The following is an 18,931-nucleotide window of genomic DNA, read 5'->3' as shown; positions in this document are numbered from 1 at the left end:
GCTGGAAGCCACGCGGAAGAATGACGGTCGGGAGACGGTGACGATGGCCCTCCCGGCCCACCCCATCCGTCCGTGTTCACTGTTTACTGAGAGGATGTGGTCCAGAGCCACGAGCTGAATCACACGGCTCGGTCAGCCGAGAGCCGGAGTCCAGGAGAAATCAAACAAGCCTTGTGAAGAGACGCCGGTGGCATATTTGCTTGGTTTTCCTTAACTTCAAATGGATTCTTCGTTGTGACAGATAGTTTTAATATTTTAATACTAATATTCTTTTAATGGCTTTTGTTTAATGGTTAACATTTTTTATCTAAAGCTAAAAAAAAAGCCCTCTGTTGTCTTACAAATGTATTTAACCAATGTATAAACTTTTAACCCAATGAGCCCTGAGTGAATTAGAAAATAACGATGAGAGCGATTTACATTTGCTGAGCTGGGCACAGGATGGTACCCAGTGGCCATTCGGGTGCCAGCGGAGCACGCAGAGCCCGCTGTCTGTGGCTCCCTCCCCGGTCCACTAACACAAGAGAGGTTGGTCTTCCTGGGTGTCCCAGGCACGAGGGTGCAGCCCAACCCAAACTGACTCAGCCGGCGCTCACCACACTGGGGCGCCCACCACACTGGGGCACTCACCACACTGGGGCGCCCGCCACACTGGGGTGCTGAACAGGATGGCAGCCTACGTCACTTCCCTGTAGATTCCCGACATGGACAACTCAAATTAAACCTGGTCAAGTAGCAGGAAGAGTCTCCACTGAGTCCATTCATTTCCCTGGTGTTTGAATCACCATGATGCTTCTTAGGTGGAAAACGCCTGGAACTTCTCCGTGGACCCCACGCTCTGTCCCCAGTAGACATCGTTAAGGTTCCTTTCTTTCCTTCCATCTGGATTTTCTTTGTGCGTGCTCTGACTCCTCGATTGTTTGCAGGCTTTTCAATGTGAGTGTCACACCACTGGGCCTTTCTGTTTACCTGGAATTTAACTTTCATTAGCTGCTCCTTCACCTTATCAGCAAAATTGGATTTTTCAAGAGAGAATTCTATTTTAAATGCACTAGAGGGAGTTTTCTATGCAGTGGAGGCATTAAATGAATCCTTTGACACTAAGAAAAGCCTTTTATCAAGTGAAGGGGGACACACGCCCACCCTATCCCACCCTGCCCACCCAGCAGGTGCTTTATCAATGCCAGCGTTGTGCCCCTGCCCAGCCTGGCGGCACCCATGCTCAGGAGGGCACGAGAGCGGGCAGGATGTGGCGCCTGGCCTGAGCCTGGCTGTCCAGGGTCTGTCCCTTATGAAAGATCTCATGCATGTGTTCTATGAAAGCTTCTCTCTCCGCCACACTTCAAGTAAGGAATTATTCTTAATTCTGGCATGCGAGAAGAGGAGCCATCCACAGCAGACAATTGATTTTACGAATACATCCATTATGGACCTAATGTGGTGCTGCACACCTTTTAAGCGTTAACTCTGTTGCCTCCGCTCTTCAGTTGTGGTCTCAGGCTGACTGCGATCGGAGGCATGCTCCCGTGTCGTTCTGTATTTCAGCCCAGTTCTCCCCATGTTGTCCGGGGATAACCTGAAGAGGCTTTCTCCTTCCCCTTTTTCACTTTTCCTCACACACCACAGCCTGAGAGGGAGCCACGATGTCATGAAATAAGAGAGACTTTACATCGCATTTTATCTGAGGACGACGCCGCCACTCTGGGAGACAGCCGCCAGCAATGGTCATCTCCAGGGATCAGTGCATGCGGAGGGAGGGACCCTTCCTCGCCCACACCTGCTACAGCTCCTGACGGCTTCATGGCTCTGGCCAGAATTCAGGAGGGCGATTGCCAGTGAGGGACAGTCTCCCAGGATTCCACACTAGCACCATCATACACACAGCCCTTCAGACGACATTGCTGTTGAAAGTCGTTTTAAAAAAGAAGTTTCAGGGACTAAAAGCAAGTACCCTAAGCCACCTAACGGAGAGAGGTGTTAACTCTGTGTCCCAGATGAACCCTCAGCGTGATGACTCAGGAGGGCCGAGGGCTCCCTGTCTCTTGAGTCAGATATTTACACCACACCTGCTTCTCCTGGGTTCATGACTCCTGAGACGGAAAGCTGAGGGGTCCCTGTGGAAGCCGCTGCTGTCGTGGTGCCTGGAAGCTTCAGAAAACGTAACTGATTGGATTTCACTCTCTCCCAGAAGAGTTTGCTCACGAGATCTGTGAGGTCGCCTGAGCATCAAATGTGTTTTGTAAATTGCACGTAATCATGCGTCATCTCACTGGACCCTGGAAACGGGAGGAAAGCCCCTCCAGAGGTGAGGCTGGCCAACCCAGCTTCCCCGCCAGGCCCAGCATAGGCGTGCAGAGCGGAAACCCACACCTCAGCTCTGTAGGCCGAGCTTCCCCGCGTCACCTGACACAACTCGACGTCTGTCGGCAACCCCAGCGCTCCTGCCTTTAACTCACCTTTTTTGGTGCTGGGACAATTTCTTAAAAGCCAATAGACATCTTACGTTTTTAATTATACAAGACTGGTTGTAATACATTTTGTGTATTAGAACCTGGTTTCCAAACCCAGCAGCGTACGACCGAAGACAAACAGCGTGCTCTAAATGTGAGTGTGAGGCCCCAGCACACAGAGCCTCCCTGGTCCTGCACCTCGGCCCGTCCGTCCCCTCCCCACACGGTCCAGCTCAGCGTCTCGCTGAGGTCAGCAGCTGGTGTGTGTGAGGAGTTACGAGACCCAGTGTTAGATGGAGCCTGTACATTTCCCCGTTTCTGAGCTGTTTTCACACGGCCAGCCGCTTTGCACAATGATTTCCCTTCTAAATGAGAGGGCAGGTTTCCTTGTACATAGAAATACTCTGTGTTATTTTTACCGGGAAGCTATTTAGTTATGTTATTGTTTTTTACACGTGGTAATTAAACAGCAAACGTCGTGCCATTTCTTCTGGATGATTTCTAAAGAGCCAATCAAGCAGAATGTGGGGTGCGCGGTGGCCGTGGGATGTGTGGTTAGTGGCCACAGGGTGTGCAGTGGCCATAGAGTGCATGGTTCTTGTAGGGTATGTGGTGGCCGTGGAGTGTGTGGTGGTCATGGGGTGTGTGCCAGCTGTGGGTTGCGTGGTGGCTGTGGGGTGCATAGTGCCCATGGGCTGCACAGTGCCCGTGGGGTGCATGGTAGCTGTGGGGTGCGTGCTGGCTGTGGGGTGCATGGTGCTCATGGGATGTGTGCTGGCTGTAGGGTGTGTGGTGGCTGTGGGGTGCATGGTGGCTATAGGGTGCGTGGTGCCCATGGGGTGTGTGGTGGCTGTGGGGTGTGTGGTGGCAGTGGGGTGTGTGATGACAGTGGAGTGTGTGGGGTGCACAGTGTCTGTGGGGTGCATGGTGGCCAGTGGCCTTCCTTTGGGTGAGCCCCATCTGGGGTCTGTGTTTAGCTTGAGCCTCTATACCTACTTGAGATGCTTGGAAGATGCTGTGAATTGCAGCTTATTTATCCTTCTGCCTACAGTTGTGGTATTTTTCACATTTAAATTGCAGCAAACTTCTGGGGACAACGTGTCCAGAAGCCACAGCTCCTACCAAAGGTACAGTCACGGGTGCAACAGACATTGTGGGCGCTTCTGAGGAGTTTTTTTGGCTCAAGCACGAACGTGTGTGCAGTGGCACTGAGACTAACCTGGCGCTCTCCGTGCAGGACTCGACTTTCATAAGACAAGCTTGTCTCAGAGAGGCCAGTTCCCCTGCGTCGTTTCTGCCGTGACTCTGCTATGCAGGCACCGAGTGCCCGAGGGAGGAGGGAGAGAGGAAGCGGCTTCCTCGGCTGCCACAGTCGTGGCCGCAGGAGGGGTCCTTCGGCTTCCTCCCTTCCTCTCTGCCATTTAACAAACCCACCCGTTTGTGTCAGGCGGTTTTAAATTTATGGATTTCTTTTAAAACAAGATTGTATTTACTGTGGCCTTGTCGGTTTTTGAGGCCTTTGGAGACCCAAAGAGGAGCAATTAAGCAAACCCGTGCCTCTGACCCCGCCTTCCACCCATGTGAGCTGCCAGCTCGTTCCCTGGTGGCCGAGCTCGCAGTGGCTCCCCAAAAGAGAGCCTCCTTTTTCTGCCTGCAGAGGCTCTGGCTTCAAAGGTGGTGGCCCTCATGGTGTTCCCTGCCAGGAGAACGGGGTCCTTTAGCCAGGGGATGGGAGCTGGAGGGACAGCCAGCTTAGCCTCGACAGTGACTCCCATCACCACGAGCCCTGTTCCTGCCGGGAAATGCCAGTATCTCCACCTTCTGTGCTCAAAGTTGGGGAGACCCACCGGCCAGGTGGGGTGGGTGGGGTGGTCATCTCGTGCCCGGCCTCCCTGGTGGAGCCGCTGTGGGGCTGTCCTGACAGCCAGATTCTCTACACCGCCTGCTTTGTTCTCCCTTCATGCAAACGTGACATTTGGTTCCAACACGTGGCCTCCCCACCACCCCTGCCTTTCCCTCCTGGCTGCCCGCAGTTCTGACTTGGAGGTGCTTCACAGGCACCTGCTACCCTGCTGGGATGATCCTCTGGAGCCTGAGCCCCCACTGGCTTCTTAGTTGCCACCCCATGAAGCCGCAGAACCACAGGGAAAGGAAATTGAGGAACCTTAGGAATTTTAAAGCTTCTCTCCTGATTCGCTGGGTGAGGAATGTGGTGTGCACTCAGGCTGCGGCCGGAGAGAAAGGCTCAGAGCCCACCTGACTCTGGGCCACCCGGGCCTCCTCAGGTCCTCGGCCGGCGCCGTCCTGCCCGCGGTAGTTGGGGTTCCAATGGCTGCGGCTTCCTCCTCTCTGTGGCTTGGACATCCGTTGGCTGTGTCTCTATTTCCTCATCTGCGACTCGGGTGACCCCCGTTCTCAGTTCACCATGTTCGGTAGAAGTGACATGAAGTGCTTGGCACCCATGCGGGTTTCCCTGTGGGATTCTGACCCGCTTCGGAGCTGCCTCCTGCTCCTCGTCCCACACCTCTCCGTGTTTCTCACCCTGGCGGCCATGTCCTGTCTGCCCCTCTCAATTGCAACACGCTGGAGAGGTCGGGACCCTGTCCTGCTCATTATCTGTCTACTAAAGAACCCAGCAAAATGGAAAAACAAGAATATGTGCTGAATTAATTATTAGCTTAAAATTTAAAACTTAAGTAGCGTGATTTGAGTGCAGCCGGCATCACCTGCCGTGAGATCAGTGCTGTCTACAGGAGGGTGGAGCTTTTGGTGAACCACCGAGCTGGGAGTAGCCACAGGCTACCTTTACCCAGTCCCAAAACGTGGAACATTCGAGTTTAAAAAGCAGGAAACTCTACAGTTAAAAGCCAATATTAAGGTTGAGTCCATTAATCTAAATTAATCTGATTTTTTATTTCTTTAAATAAAAAAGTAATCCTATGCAATCAAAGTTACATCATGGCTCCCTATGATGTACTACATTCCCTGAAGTGTCACAAAAAAAAAAAAGAAAGAAAAGAAAACCAGTACAGCTTTGGTTTCTGGTGGCGATGGCCTGCTGTTGGAAAACCAGTACAGCTTTGGTTTCTGGTGGTGATGGCCTGCTGTTGGTAAGTATCTGTATGAGCATCTTATAACAATTTTTCAGCCCAGCTTTCTGGAATTAATGCTAATGAAAGCTGCCCCTGCCTTCGTCTTCCATATGAACACTGAAATTGCAGCCGCCTGCCAGCCTGCTGAGGGATGAGCGTAATAATTTTCAATTGGCCTCTCAGCCCAGAGGGAACGTGGCTAGCAGGAGATTGACAGATGTGGCATGGATTATCTTGTGCTCTGAACTCAGCCCAATTTGTGGTTTGTTGCAGGTGCTAAAGAGATTGATATCGCAGCGACCCTGGAGCACTTGAGGGACCAGAGACCCGGCATGGTCCAGACGAAGGTACTGTCAGTCTCTCCTCCGGGACGCAGACCCGTTAAAGGTGCCTCTCTGCGGCTGTGTTCCTGAGAGGAGCACGGGGAGGGCCTGGTTTACTGTGAGCCGCACACCGATTGCTCTGCTCTGACCGGCCTCGTCCGTGCTGGTCTTGCGTGGGCGGGGTCACATCTGGGCCCCCAAAGGTCCACTGGTGTTTCCTGCAACACCTCCAGATGCAGCCACATCTCAAGTCCTAGGAACTCGATTCACGACTCTTTCCATTCACTAGATTTGGGGGTGGGGGAAGAACCCTGCATTTTTGTAGAAAGAGATTGACGATAAATCCCAGAACCCCTCAGGAGGATGTTGTGAGCTCACTGAGCGCTGCCCGGCCTCTCTGGGACCTGAGCTTTGTGAAGGCCCCCAGGGCACAGCATCCTCGAGCACCCAAAATCTCTCACGCGTGCTGAAGAGGCCCAGTTTGTAGCAACACGGGTCACAACAAAAAAAATTCTGGTGAGCTTTGGCTCAACAAGAACTGGACGTGAGGTTGGCGTGTGTCTGGTCTCTCTGGCCCTGAGGCTGGGGTTGGTGTGCCTTTGGCCTCTCTGCTCCTCCATTTCATTTCGCCCTCTCTGTGCAACTGGTAGGACCATCATGTGATTTTGTGAAAGTTCTTTGTAAGTCTTGGGACGTTATATTTCATTTGGTTTTTGTTGTTGTTGTTTGTTTGTTGTTGTTGTTGTTGTTGTTTTCTGAGACAGAGTCTCACTCTGTCACCCAGGCTGGAGTGCAGTGGCACGATCTCAGCTCACTGCAACCTCCACCTCCCAGGTTCAAGCGATTCTCTACCTCAGCCTCCTGAGCAAAAAATAAAATAAAATGCAGAAATAATCCACCAACCCTCCACCCAGTTTCCCCAAATGTGAACACCTCACATAACCACAGCACAGTGACCAAACCCAGGAAGTCAGCACCGACACAAACCGCCGACCGACAGGCCCAGCAATGCCCTCCGTGCCCCACCAGGGAGCTTCCGATGCAAACCACCGACTGACCGACAGGCCTAGCCCGGCAACGCCCTCTGCACCCCAGCAGGGAGCTTCCCCTGGAGCAGGACACTCCCAGGGCAGCCATGCAAGAGGCATCATGGCTCCTCTGCTGTCCGGGACACTTCACGGCCGTGAGGTCTTCTAGAGCACCAGCGGCCTTGCTCTGTCTTTGTGCAACGTCTCTTGTCTAGGTGTGTCCCACGTCCCCCATGGTCAGGGCAGGGGGCAGGAATGTCCCTCACGAGGGAGCAGCACATCCACACCCACTGATGCGTGTGTCTGGAGGTTTCTGCATGGCTGGGTGATGATTTTTCCCTGTGTGGTTACTGAGTGTTCCACGGGGAGAAGCTGGGACTGTGCGCACGTCTGTCTTTCCTTCGGCACGTGTTGTGAGGCACGTGTTGTGCGGCACGTGTTGTGAGGCTGTCGAGAGAGGAGGTGACACGGGACAACTGCTGTTCCAGCAGCAACAGCCGTCAGAACAAAAAAGTTCTGGTGAGCTTTGGCTCAACAGGAACTGGATGTGAGGTTGACGTGTGTCTGGCCTCTCTGTACCAAGGAGTTCCAGGTTTCGTGCCATGGAAGTGTCCATCCATGGAAGGGTCCATCTTGCCACACTGACCATCCTCCTGGGCTGGCTGCCTAGCAGGAAAAGAGGTGGCCTTGTCAAGGCAGGCACGCATCACCTTCTGGCTGGCCCTGCATACCGGGAGCTTCAGGTGGCTCTGAATTGGACAGGAGGCCATGGAGGCTGGGAGAACGGGGCACACATAACCAGGAACGGTCAGCGAGAGCCACCTCAGTTGTGATCGTGACTCCAAGCGAGGCCCACTCTGGGATAAGCCCCAGGAAATCTAAATTCAAACTAGTTTCCTCCTCACGCCGCTGCCTGCCTCTCAGGCAGCCTCTCCCTCCAGGCGGGTGAGTTCGCCCAGAACACACACCGGCTTTAGGATGGGTCTGGGCAAAATCATCGCAAGGGGTATCTTCTTGCCAAAAGTGAAAAAAATCGCAAGGAGCAAACCCCCAAGCCTCCACTGTGTGTATCCTGTGTGCCAGAACAAGCCCTTCCTGGCACACAGATGGCTGAGGTGTGCAATGGTGGTCCCAAGACCCTTTGTGAAGTGAGGTGCTTTGGGACTCATCAGAGAAATAGGAAGCCACAGTCACAATCATTACATGCCAAGTATTGCGTTCTACTCCATTTTTAAATGGCAAGATGACAGCAAAGACATGGAACCAACCCAAATGCCCATCAATGATATACTGGATAAAGAAAATGTGGTACATATATACTATGGAATACTATGCAGCCATGAAAAAGGAATGAGATCATGTCCTTTACAGGGACATGGATGGGGCTGGAAGCCATTATCCTCAGCAAACTAACGCAGGAACAGAAAACCAAACACCACCTGTTGTCACTTATAAATGAGAGCTGAACAATGAGAACACATGGACACTGTGAGGGGAACAGCATACACTGGGGCCTGTCAGTGGGGAAGGGGGAGGGAGAGCATCAGGATGGATAGCCAATGCATGCGGAGCTTCATTCCTCGGTGATGGATTCATGGGTGCGGCAAACCACCATGGCACACGTTTACCTATGTAACAAACCTGCCCCCCCTGCACATGTATCCCAGAACTTAAATATAAATAAATAAATAGAAAGATGATAACACATACACACCCCAGCCCTGTTGCCCAGATCGCTTGGTGACCCGAAGCTCCATTTTCTGCACTCCAGATAACAGAGTCAGCTTCCTAGCTGCTTCCTTCTTGGACTGGGCGTCCAGAGGAGTGCACCCTCTTCCTTAGGGTGCGTGTTCAGGAGCCGTCTTGGAGCGTGCCCATAAATTCAGCTCCTGGAACTTCAAGGTATAAGGAAGTGGGAACCATGGGAAAGTCACCATCACATCTTAATCCGTGACTGCACTACCCAACATCACCCCTGAGACCAAACTTCCCCTAGAAGTTCAATTTCACAAAGATAGAAAAATTATCTGGGCAAAATGCTGCTGTCCAATCTGAGTGCTTGCTTCTACAAAGCCAAGAGGAGGCGCCTGCAGCTCCTTTGAACGGAGGAAGTCACATCGCCTGGTTCGGAACTGAAGACAAGAGCAAGCCATCGATGGTGAGCGCCCGGAGACCACGACCAGGATGACCACAGGCCCTGACAGCAAAACATCATCGTTGTGGTAAAAAAGATTTACTGTCACGAGAGCTGTTTCCTCCCTGGAATTTGGGTCGAATAGAAAATATTTCACCAGCGCCCACCTGAGCATTTGGCAACTCAGTCCCCGACCACAAACTCCATCATTTTAGAAGAAAAGTCCAGGCACCCAGAGGCTGAACAGCAGCTCAGGATTTGGCACCACACGAGCTGCCAGAGAGGCGGCACACTCACTCAGCCACACACACTGCGCACACCCACATACCTGCACACAGTGTGCACCCACACGCAGCCAGGGATACTGCACACCCACACACCTGCACACACCCATGCATACATCCACACACACCTACACACCCCTACACACCCACTCACGCAGTGCACACCACACATACTGTGCATCCCCCATGCACACACCCAGGCACACACCCACACACCTACACACCACACACGTGGTGCACACCCACACACAGCCACGCACACTGTGCACACCCACACACCTGCACACAGTGCAAACCTACACACAGCCACGGACACTGTGCACACCCACACATTGCACATACCCCCAGAGACATCCACAAACACCACACAGCCACACACACTGCACACACCCACACACCTGCACACACCCATGCATACACCCCACACACACCTACACACCCATCCACGGGGTGCACACCCACACACAGCCATGCACACTGTGCACACCCACACACCTCCACAGCTGTACACACAGTGCACACCCACACACACAGTCATGGACACTGCACACCCACACACCTGCACAGCTGTGCACACCCCCACGCACATCTACACACCCACCTGTACACACCCATGCACACCTGCACCGCTGCACACACCCACACACACCTACACACCCACACACGGTGCACATCCACACACAGCTGCATGCACGCACACACACCCATACACATTCCCGTGTGCACACACCCTCAGCAGACACGAGGGATGCCAGACAAGGCTGAAATCACCCCTCTCTGCCGTCTGTGCCTCTGTGGTAGATAATGGGTTCTTCCCTTCCTTCCCTCCACACGTCTCAAGAGTTTCCCATTTAACCAAGGACCTTAACACTTTCCTGCCCACAATGGCGTCTCCTCTTTTACATTTGTCAGTTCCAGAAGTAGAGCCAGTGATGAGTGTGTCCCACACCCGAGAAGCCCCACGCCCTCCTCATGGAATGGGAGGCCCCGCCCCCTCCTCACCGGATGGGAGGCCCCGCGCATGTCCAGGTGCTGCCCGTGGGTCGCTCTCCCCAACCTGCCGTCTCGCGTCTGCATTTTAGTTTCTTCCTTCCCCATTTTCTTCTGCACCAGCCCCTTGTCCTAAAGCCTGACCTCAGCCTCCTCCTCAGACGTACCCAGTGTTGTCCTCGGTCCCCGAAGCAGGGCATGGCCCAGACATGCTCCTATCTTCCCAACCCAGCACAGCACCGGAGTGACAGACACGGTTTCTGTCACGCGTAGCGCAGTCCACGCTCACACATCAGCCCCAGGCCCGCAGCTCACTTCTCCCAAGGCCTCCCGTGCCATTGAAACTGTTCATTTCCGTAGCTCTCCGTCTGTCTCCACCTCTCTCTGCCTCTCTCCACCTCTCTCCACCTCTCTCCACCTCTCTCCGCCTCTCTCCGCCTCTGTCCACCTCTCTCCATCTCTCTCCGCCTCTCTCTGCCTCTCTCCACCTCTCTCCGTCTCTCTCCATCTCTCTCCACCTCTCTCCACCTCTCTCCGTCTCTCTCTGTCTCCGCCTCTCTCCATCTCTCTCCACCTCTCTGCGCCTCTCTCCATCTCTCTCCACCTCTCTCCACCTCTCTCCGTCTCTCTCCACCTCTCTCCGCCTCTCTCCACCTCTCTCCGTCTCTCTCCACCTCTCTCCACCTCTCTCCGTCTCTCTCCACCTCTCTCCATCTCTCTCCATCTGTCTCCCATCTCTCTCCATCTCTCCGTCTCTGTCCCTCCGCCCCGGTGTACCCACACACAATGCCTAGTCCCTAACTTGGGCAGGGCTCAACTCTCACGGTGTGGCTTGGAGCTGGTCTACTTTTGTGAAAAGAGAAGCTGAAGGTGACAGACACAGGAAGGTGTGTCGTCCTCACCCCTTTTTGAGAGGTGCTGGGGGAAGCCGCCCCGCAGGCGTGTGTGCAGCCTCCTGGAGGGCACAGGTGGCTCAGAGACACGCTCACCGAGGCCCCCTTTAAGGTTCCTATTTGTACATCTCCACCCAGGCCTTTGTTTACACCTGAAAGATTACAAATATAAACATAAGCACAAATAGAAATCCAAGCAGCCTCCGCAAAGCTCCACGGCTTCCAGCCCTGGCTGACCCCAGCAGCAGGTCTCTGAGAGCCACGGCAGCTCCTGCAGCCTCCATCCCTCCACCAGCTATGTGGGCACCCCGTGATAGTCCCAGGACAGCCTGAGAAGGGGTGTTCCCACTCTCTGTCCAGCGTGGACCCGGGGTGGTGACCAGACAGCCTGACCTGGCCTGAGCCTGGCTCGGCTGTCCCAACTCAGCCACTTCTCCACGGGGTGCAGTTCCACTGGAAGAAGCCGTGGGATCTTTCTCCGGCAGGCCTCAAATTTTATTTTAGTATGTGTTCAAAAATGCTTTCTTGCTTAGAATGTCCTGACTCGGCCTCTCAAATGTCCTGTCTTTGCAAACCCAGGAGGCTTTGCCCTCCTCCTGCTCGGACTGCTGGCACTGAGATGCAGTTTAGGCTAAGATGGTCATCTGGTCATCTATTGCTATTGTATTTTACTCCTTTGAAATAAACTCCTATCATAAAAGTTCTCCAAATGCTGGGGTGTACCCAGCCTACTCAGGATCCAGAGTGTGAGTCTAGGTGATACTTGCTCAGTGGATTCTGCTCAGAACATGGCCACAGACCTTCGAGGACCCACAGAGCATGGGTGCTGCATCCCGACGCTGCACGCAGCTGACACTTCATGATAAAGGACAAGATGATCCACAAGCCTCTGTCCCCTCAAACGCCAGCTCTGAGGCTCACAGCACCCCTCTGGGAAGCGCCCCCTCCTCCTGCCAACTGACGCCCACAGGGCCCAGTGGGCTCTGAGTAAGGTGCTCGGCACACACCAGCACACACGCCCGGCGGAGCTGCTTCTCCTTTGAGCCAAACAGTGCGGTAACAATTGCCAAACATGGCCAGTGAGTACAGCACCTGTCTCTGTGGCCCGGTTCCCTTCCTGCTGCTCTGTCCCGTGACTGTGCAGTGTTGGAAACAGTTCTGATCCAGACCCTGGTGGAGTTCCCCCTGCCCGTCCCCTCCCCCGTAGCGTGGATATTGGGCTTTCCTGCTGGATGCCGCAAGTGGCTGCGTGAGAGGCCGCCGGGCAGCTCTGCGGGATTAGCACCCGGCCCTGGGGGTGGAGTGCTTTCCAGCCTCCACTGCATGACCGGGCTGCGGCGTGGCAGCGCTTCTCTATTCTTCCCTTTAAAGGTCATTTCTCAGGCTAGATTTCCAGTGGGTTGGAAGATGTAAATAGATAGATGACACTTGCATTTCACTTCCCAAAAAGCCATGCTTAATTTTTGGCATTTCCAAGCCCTCATAGAGCCTCAGGGCACTGGCAGCCCAGCACTGGGGAAGAAATGGTCTGGATGGCTGTTGTGTATTTAGCCTAGATCCCCTAAACAGCACCTTCATTGAACACACTTGGTGTGGGAGGGGCAGGAGTCAGCATTTAGACAGAACGTTTGCGGACCTTCCTGGCACAGCCCAACCTGAGATTTCGAGGAGCAGAAAGGTGCCCTCTGGCAGTGCAGAGGGGAGAGGGAGGGGGCGCAGGCAGACGCATCTCCCCGGCTCCCACCCTGACGTGGCCGCCAGGCTCAGTTGACTCCTTTAATAACAGGTTCTAACAACGTCCACTAAGAGGCCACATGGCCACACTATCAAAGACGGGTAAAGTCCAGCAGACCATTCCGTCAGCATCAGGGCGGAGGAATATGAAAGGAGAAATTGTCTTTTGTCTCAAAATGAGCATCACATTATTTTGACTTTCTGATGTCTTGGTTCAAGAGATTTTCCATGTTTCTGTTACGCACTAAACATTCAAAACTGGAAATTAATCATCATTTTTGGTTTGGGGCTACCCTGTTCCTTAAATGATCAAGTATTGGAGCCGTCGACAGGGCTTTCCTTCCAGAAGTTGTTAGTTGTTAGCTGGGTAACGGTGTTGTTCCCGTCCACGCGTTCTCAGCTGTAGCTGGAGTGCTGCTGGCCTGCTTTCGAGTTCTCCATAGCAGTGTTTTGAGGTGGAAACTGAAGAGCAAGAGGAAATGAGCATTTATCCACCTCATCTGTGGGAGGGGAGGCAGATACACTCTTCGGCGCTAAGCCCTGGTCTTCGGAGGAGCGAATAGTCCTGGCATCGTGAACCCGTCCCTCACGCCCAGTGGATGCTCTTGGCAGGCTGTCCGTGGAGGGAGGGGTGCCCCTCGGGTGTGCCTGCCTGAGTGGCTGTGGATGCGCACATGCCCTGAGCCAGGAGGGGTGTGGACGAGGGGAGGTTTCTCAGCATGTGGAAGGGAATGGGTTTGGTCTGAGTAGCAGGTGGATTTCAAAAGCGATGATAACACCACTCTTCCGAGGACGGGAAACGCCCAAGCGGGCCTTCGTTGTGAGTTGTAATGGCCACGCCTTTCTAGTGTCTGCACCTGCCCCTCACACCGTCCACCAAGGCGGGCGGCTGTGAGGAGGAATCGTGTAGTCGTAGGGTCAGAAGGACAGGGCAGGACGCAGGAACCGTTTCCTTCTCGCTGCTTCTGTGGGCAGCTTCTCCCCGCAGGGGGAAAGATGAGGCTTCCTAGTGCGAGAGAAGCTCCAACGTGTGTCACTGTTGCATCTCCCAAACCGAAGGGTACACTGTCCTTTCTAAGGAAATCTGAGCCTTTCGCTTTTTTTTGCTAAACAATTTCTTTCTGCGAAATGGTCCGGGGAGCTGACGCTGCGTTGGGAAGCGGGGACGCCGCTCTCATTTGCAGGGAGCCGACGCTGTGGCAGGAGTGGGGGAGGACGCCGCTCTCATTGTCACTTCTCTCGTTTCTCGCCTGCAGGAGCAGTTTGAGTTCGCGCTGACAGCTGTGGCTGAGGAGGTGAACGCCATCCTCAAGGCCCTTCCCCAGTGAGCGGCAGCCTCGGGGGCCTTGGGGGAGCCCCCACCCCACGGATGTTGTCAGGAATCGTGATCTGACTTCAATTGCGTGTCTTCTATTATAACTGCATAGTGATAGGGCTCTTAGCTCTCCCGTAGTCAGCGCAGTTTAGCAGTTAAAAGTGTATTTTTGTTTAATCAAACAATAATAAAGACAGATTTGTGGAAAAATCCAGTTATGGGTGGAGGGGAATCGGTTCATCGATTTTCACTTGCTTAAAAAAAAATTCTTTTTCTTAAAGCACCCATTCACATTCTTAGTTGCAAGTAATGTTGTGTTAACGATGCAGTAGCCAGTACGTTCAAGGTGGTTTGCAGGAAGAGTGTGCTTGTCATCTGCCGCTTTCAAGAGGGTGGATCCACTGTGCAGGAGTGGCCGGGGAAGCTGGCAGCACTCAGCGAGGCCGCCCGGCACACAAGGCACATTTGGCATTTCTCTTTGAGACAGTTTATCATTGGGAGAAGCCGCGGGAACAGAACCGAACGTCCTGCAGCTTCGGGGCAAGTGAGACAATCACAGCTCCTCGCTGCATCTCTATCAACACTGCCCTGGGCACCATGGACGGCCCCGTCAGCCACACCTGTCACCCCAAGCAGAGTGATTCAGGGGCTCCCTGGGGGCAGACACTTGTCCACACCATGGGTAGTGCCCACTTGAGGCTGGTACTCCCCTGACCTCACCTTTGCAAAGTTACAGATGGACCCCAACATTGAGATGTGTTTTTAATGTTAAAATATTGATTTCTACATTATGGAAACAGGTGCCCCCATGAATGCTTACCTGTGAGATAACCAGAACCAGGAAAAACAAATCTGGGCATTGAGCAAGCTATGAGGGTCCCCAGGAGCACATGAACCCTGCCAGGCCCCCGCTGGCTCCTCCAGGCACATCCCGGACCTATGGGGCCCCAGAGAGGGGACATTTCCCTCCCGGGAGAGGAGGAGACACAAGGAGACCCGGAGAGGGCTGCGAGCATTTCCCTCCCGGGAGAGGAGATCAGGGCCACCTACACGCACTGCTTAGAGCCTGGAAGGGAAGTGAGAAACCAGCCGACCGGCCCAGCCCCTCTTCCCGGGATCACTTAATGAACCACGTGTTTTGACATCATGTAAACCTAAGCACGTAGAGATGATTCGGATTTGACAAAATAACATTTGAGTATCAGATTCGCCATTACCCCCTACCCCAGAAATAGGACAAGTCACTTCATTAAACCCAGGACGATCACATGGAAGGTGGCGCAGAGGCAGCTGTGTGGGCTGCAGATTTCCTGTGTGGGGTTAAGCGTAGAAAACGCACGTCCATCCCGCCCTTCCCACAGCGTTCCTCCGTCTTAGATAGATCGTACCCTCCAAAGGCCGTACCAGAGGGAACGCGGCCTACTGAGCGGACAGAATGATGCCAAAATATTGCTTATGTCTCTACATGGTATTGTAATGAATATCTGCTTTAATATAGCTATCATTTCTTTTCCAAAATTACTTCTCTCTATCTGGAATTTAATTAATAGAAATGAATTTATCTGAATATAGGAAGCATATGCTTACTTGTAATTTCTAACTCCTTATGTTTGAAGAGAAACCTCCGGTGTGAGATATACAAATCTATTTAATTGTGTCATATTAAACTTCTGATTTCACATTCAGGTGGTCTTTATTTGGAGAGGAGGAACAATTGTTTCCGTCCGTCTTGTTGTTTCCTAAGCAACTGGACACGTATTCAGATGCTGAAACAAAGCGTGGGCGTTTCCTAGACCTCTAGGTCATGTTGCTACTTTATCTGCAGCATTAGATGTGTACTAAGGGCCAGGGTGTCACTGAGGTTTCAACTTTAAAACAGGATTAAACAGTCTCAGTAAGGAGCCACAGATCGCATCCATGCCACACACGCCCTCCATGCCCCTCCGTGCACTGGCACCAACTGGATTGGGCACCCTGGGGTGGAAGATGCCCCCTTCCTCCCCATTCTCAGTCCTAGATGCTAACAACGGGCCCTGACCCAGTGAGCCTCATAATGTCTCTCACCTAGCGCTCCGAGTCCATCTAAGGACTGTCCTTCTGTCCTTGGTGGGAAGGGAGACCTCGCTCCCACCAGCCACACAATCACACCCCTCCACCTGGCAGGAAAATGCAGCGGGAATATTCAAACTGTAACCAAAGAGGCAGGCACTCCGGGGCGTGGTGCAGCAACCAACCTTCCGTCCTGCGCTCAGCTATCTCCGCTGGCAACAGTGAGAGACCGAGGACAGCAGAGTGGGCTCGTCCCAAAATCAGGTAACTCCCAAGCAGTGCCCTCCAGCTAGAGGGGCTTGGTGTTGAAGAAACAAATATTGACTGATATTTGTTAATGCATAGGAAGGAAGACTTGATTCAGGACCAGTGCAGTTGGTACAGGGACAGTGCCAGGGGATTTTGCAGTGGGGGAGAGAGACTGGGCTCGTCTCCGTCCATTTCACATTGCTATGAAGGAACACCTGAGGCTGGGCAATTTATAAAGAAACGAGGTTTTTGGCTCCCGCTCTGCAGGCTGTATAAGAAGCATGACGCCAGTGCCGTGTGTGTGCAGAGCTCAGATGGAGAGAGAGGAAGCAGGCGATGGCATGGAGGGAGGGCCAGGCTCTTTTTAACAACCAGCTTTCATGGGAACTGCCAGAGTAAGAACTTGTCCCCCACCCCAGAGCATTAATCTATTCATGAAGTATCCACCCCCATGACCCAAAAACCTCCCATTAGGCCCTAACTCCAGATTTCAACATGAGGTTTGCAGAATCCAATACTCAAACCCTAGCAGGGCTCAGCTCCAAACACCACACGGGCAGCGGGGCTTCCCAGCCAAGGAGCGGGCTGGGGTGAGTGGATGGAGAGTTACCAAAAGGAAGCCTCAGGGTCAGGGGATTCTGGCTAAACCCACCTAACAGGGTTCTTGCTGAAGGCAGGCCAGGGTGACTGCCATCACCCGGGGATGGTGGAGGATGAGGGACCCGATCAGATATCGAGGGTGAAAAAATATCACGGTGATCAGATATCAAGAACTGGGGGGGGGGATGGCTCTTGCTAAACTGACTTTGCAGGATTCTTTGCTGAAAATGTCATTTTACAGGGACGTGCACAGACCAGCCTAGAAGAAGGTTCCGAAGCCCGACTAAAGGTTGGTCAAGCAGAGAATCTTTGCACCTTTGTTCTCTTCTTTCCTTTGAAAAATATAAGTTCCCGTTCTTGTTTTGTTGCCTTTTGTTCAGTAAGGACTGGCAGAGTCACCAGCTGGGGCTTGGCAGTGGAGGATTTCAGCTGGATAGTGTGAGGCATCAGGCCTTTAGTGAGGGGAATTTTGTTTCTACAAAAATAAAAATAGTTGGAACAAACTATGAACTCCAATTCTGAGCCCAGAGGGCAGCCAGTCCAGAAGCTTTCTAGCTGCTGGGCTGATGCATCTCTGGCTGGAGGGGAGCAGGCCGTCGTAAACGACAGGCTCCCTGGTTCGGGCTGGTGCATCTCCGGCTGGAGGGGAGCAGGCCGTCGTAAATGACAGGCCCCCTGGTTCGGGCTGATGCATCTCCGCTGGAGGGGAGCAGGCCGTCGTAAACCACAGGCTCCCTGGTTGGCAGTTTAGATACCATGAAAGTTGTCCATATGAGCTGCTGAGGTTTATATCAAGTCGTCCAGCTCCAGCTTACAAGGCTTCAGGAAAAAGGCAACAACTCCAAATTTGAAGAATGGAAGAAAATGGGAAATAATATTTGGAAAGTCGTAGTCAGATGTTGGAGGGAACAAGAAGAATTCAGGATCCATTTCAGATTGCAGGTAGGTAGCAAAACCTCAAAGAGGCCAGAATCTAACAGTGGATGCACTATAGTTTTCTCCTGAAACATAATTTTTCTCTCTCAAATCACCTTCATTTCTAAACAAAATAAGCAAAGTTAGACTGATTTGTTTGCAAAATAAGTTTAGTCTCATAAACTTGTCTTGATTATTTGTATCACTGCAGCAAGAATAGTGATTGACAGGCTTTTTACAGTTTGCTTTGCTGGAACTTTTGATAAAGAGTCTCAGATTGGACCGGTAAAGACTCTTGAGGCTGTGAAGCCACACCAAGGCCTTGCTTCAGGCTGTATGTGTAGCACCTATAGATTTGGGCGAATTCTCTCTTCTCAAGGTTCCCAAAATATCCTGTTTCCTGGGCCTGCCAAGAAGTGACATCCCTTACCACCTGTAAAACTGGAAACGGGGAAGCTTTTCCTGTGGGGGCTTTACTGGCCCCATAAAGTCAACCTCAGTTTCTTAAAGTTGTCTAGTCATACCTGAAAATATGACATACCAGTCAAAGCCTTGGTAATATAACCAGCATTTCTAGTCATGGCTTAGTACAAGGACAACAGATTCTTACTGAACTTTTGCAAATAACTATATTGCCACAAAAATAAGAATACTCACAGCTTCTGAATTCTGGATGGATCAGGTAAGTAGAAAAAGTAATTGTTTCAGTTTTTATTCACAAAACTATACTGAACTTCTGTAAACTAGAGATAAGGTTAAAAAATCTTAATTAAAACAAAACATTTAAATCAATTAATACAAAAAATTTAAAGAACCACCAATGTTTCCAGCAAAAAATCATTCTAAAATATCCTCATCGGTGTATTTAGTCCCAT

At 52.3% G+C, this 18,931-nt stretch overlaps 1 protein-coding gene across 3 annotated transcripts in view; it reads left to right on the top strand.

The window, feature by feature from the left end:
• The window catches only part of PTPRN2 (protein tyrosine phosphatase receptor type N2), a 901,057-nt gene extending 885,133 nt beyond the window's left edge, over positions 1-15,924 (top strand). For all 3 annotated transcript variants that reach the window (XM_032753238.2, XM_058428604.1, XM_032753237.2), the window contains 2 exons: positions 5,816-5,889; positions 14,185-15,924. In XM_032753238.2, the coding sequence (XP_032609129.1) occupies positions 5,816-5,889; positions 14,185-14,256 (146 nt within the window). In that variant the 3' untranslated portion in view covers positions 14,257-15,924. The remainder of the gene's footprint in view (positions 1-5,815; positions 5,890-14,184) is intronic.
• The last annotated feature ends 3,007 nt before the right edge of the window (positions 15,925-18,931 follow it).

This window comes from Hylobates moloch, unplaced genomic scaffold, assembly GCF_009828535.3.
Source record: "Hylobates moloch isolate HMO894 unplaced genomic scaffold, HMol_V3 SCAFFOLD_1, whole genome shotgun sequence".
Classification (NCBI taxonomy): domain Eukaryota; kingdom Metazoa; phylum Chordata; class Mammalia; order Primates; family Hylobatidae; genus Hylobates; species Hylobates moloch.
The sequence above is the reverse complement of the archived record's forward strand: the minus strand, read 5'-3'. Positions and strand labels throughout refer to the sequence as shown.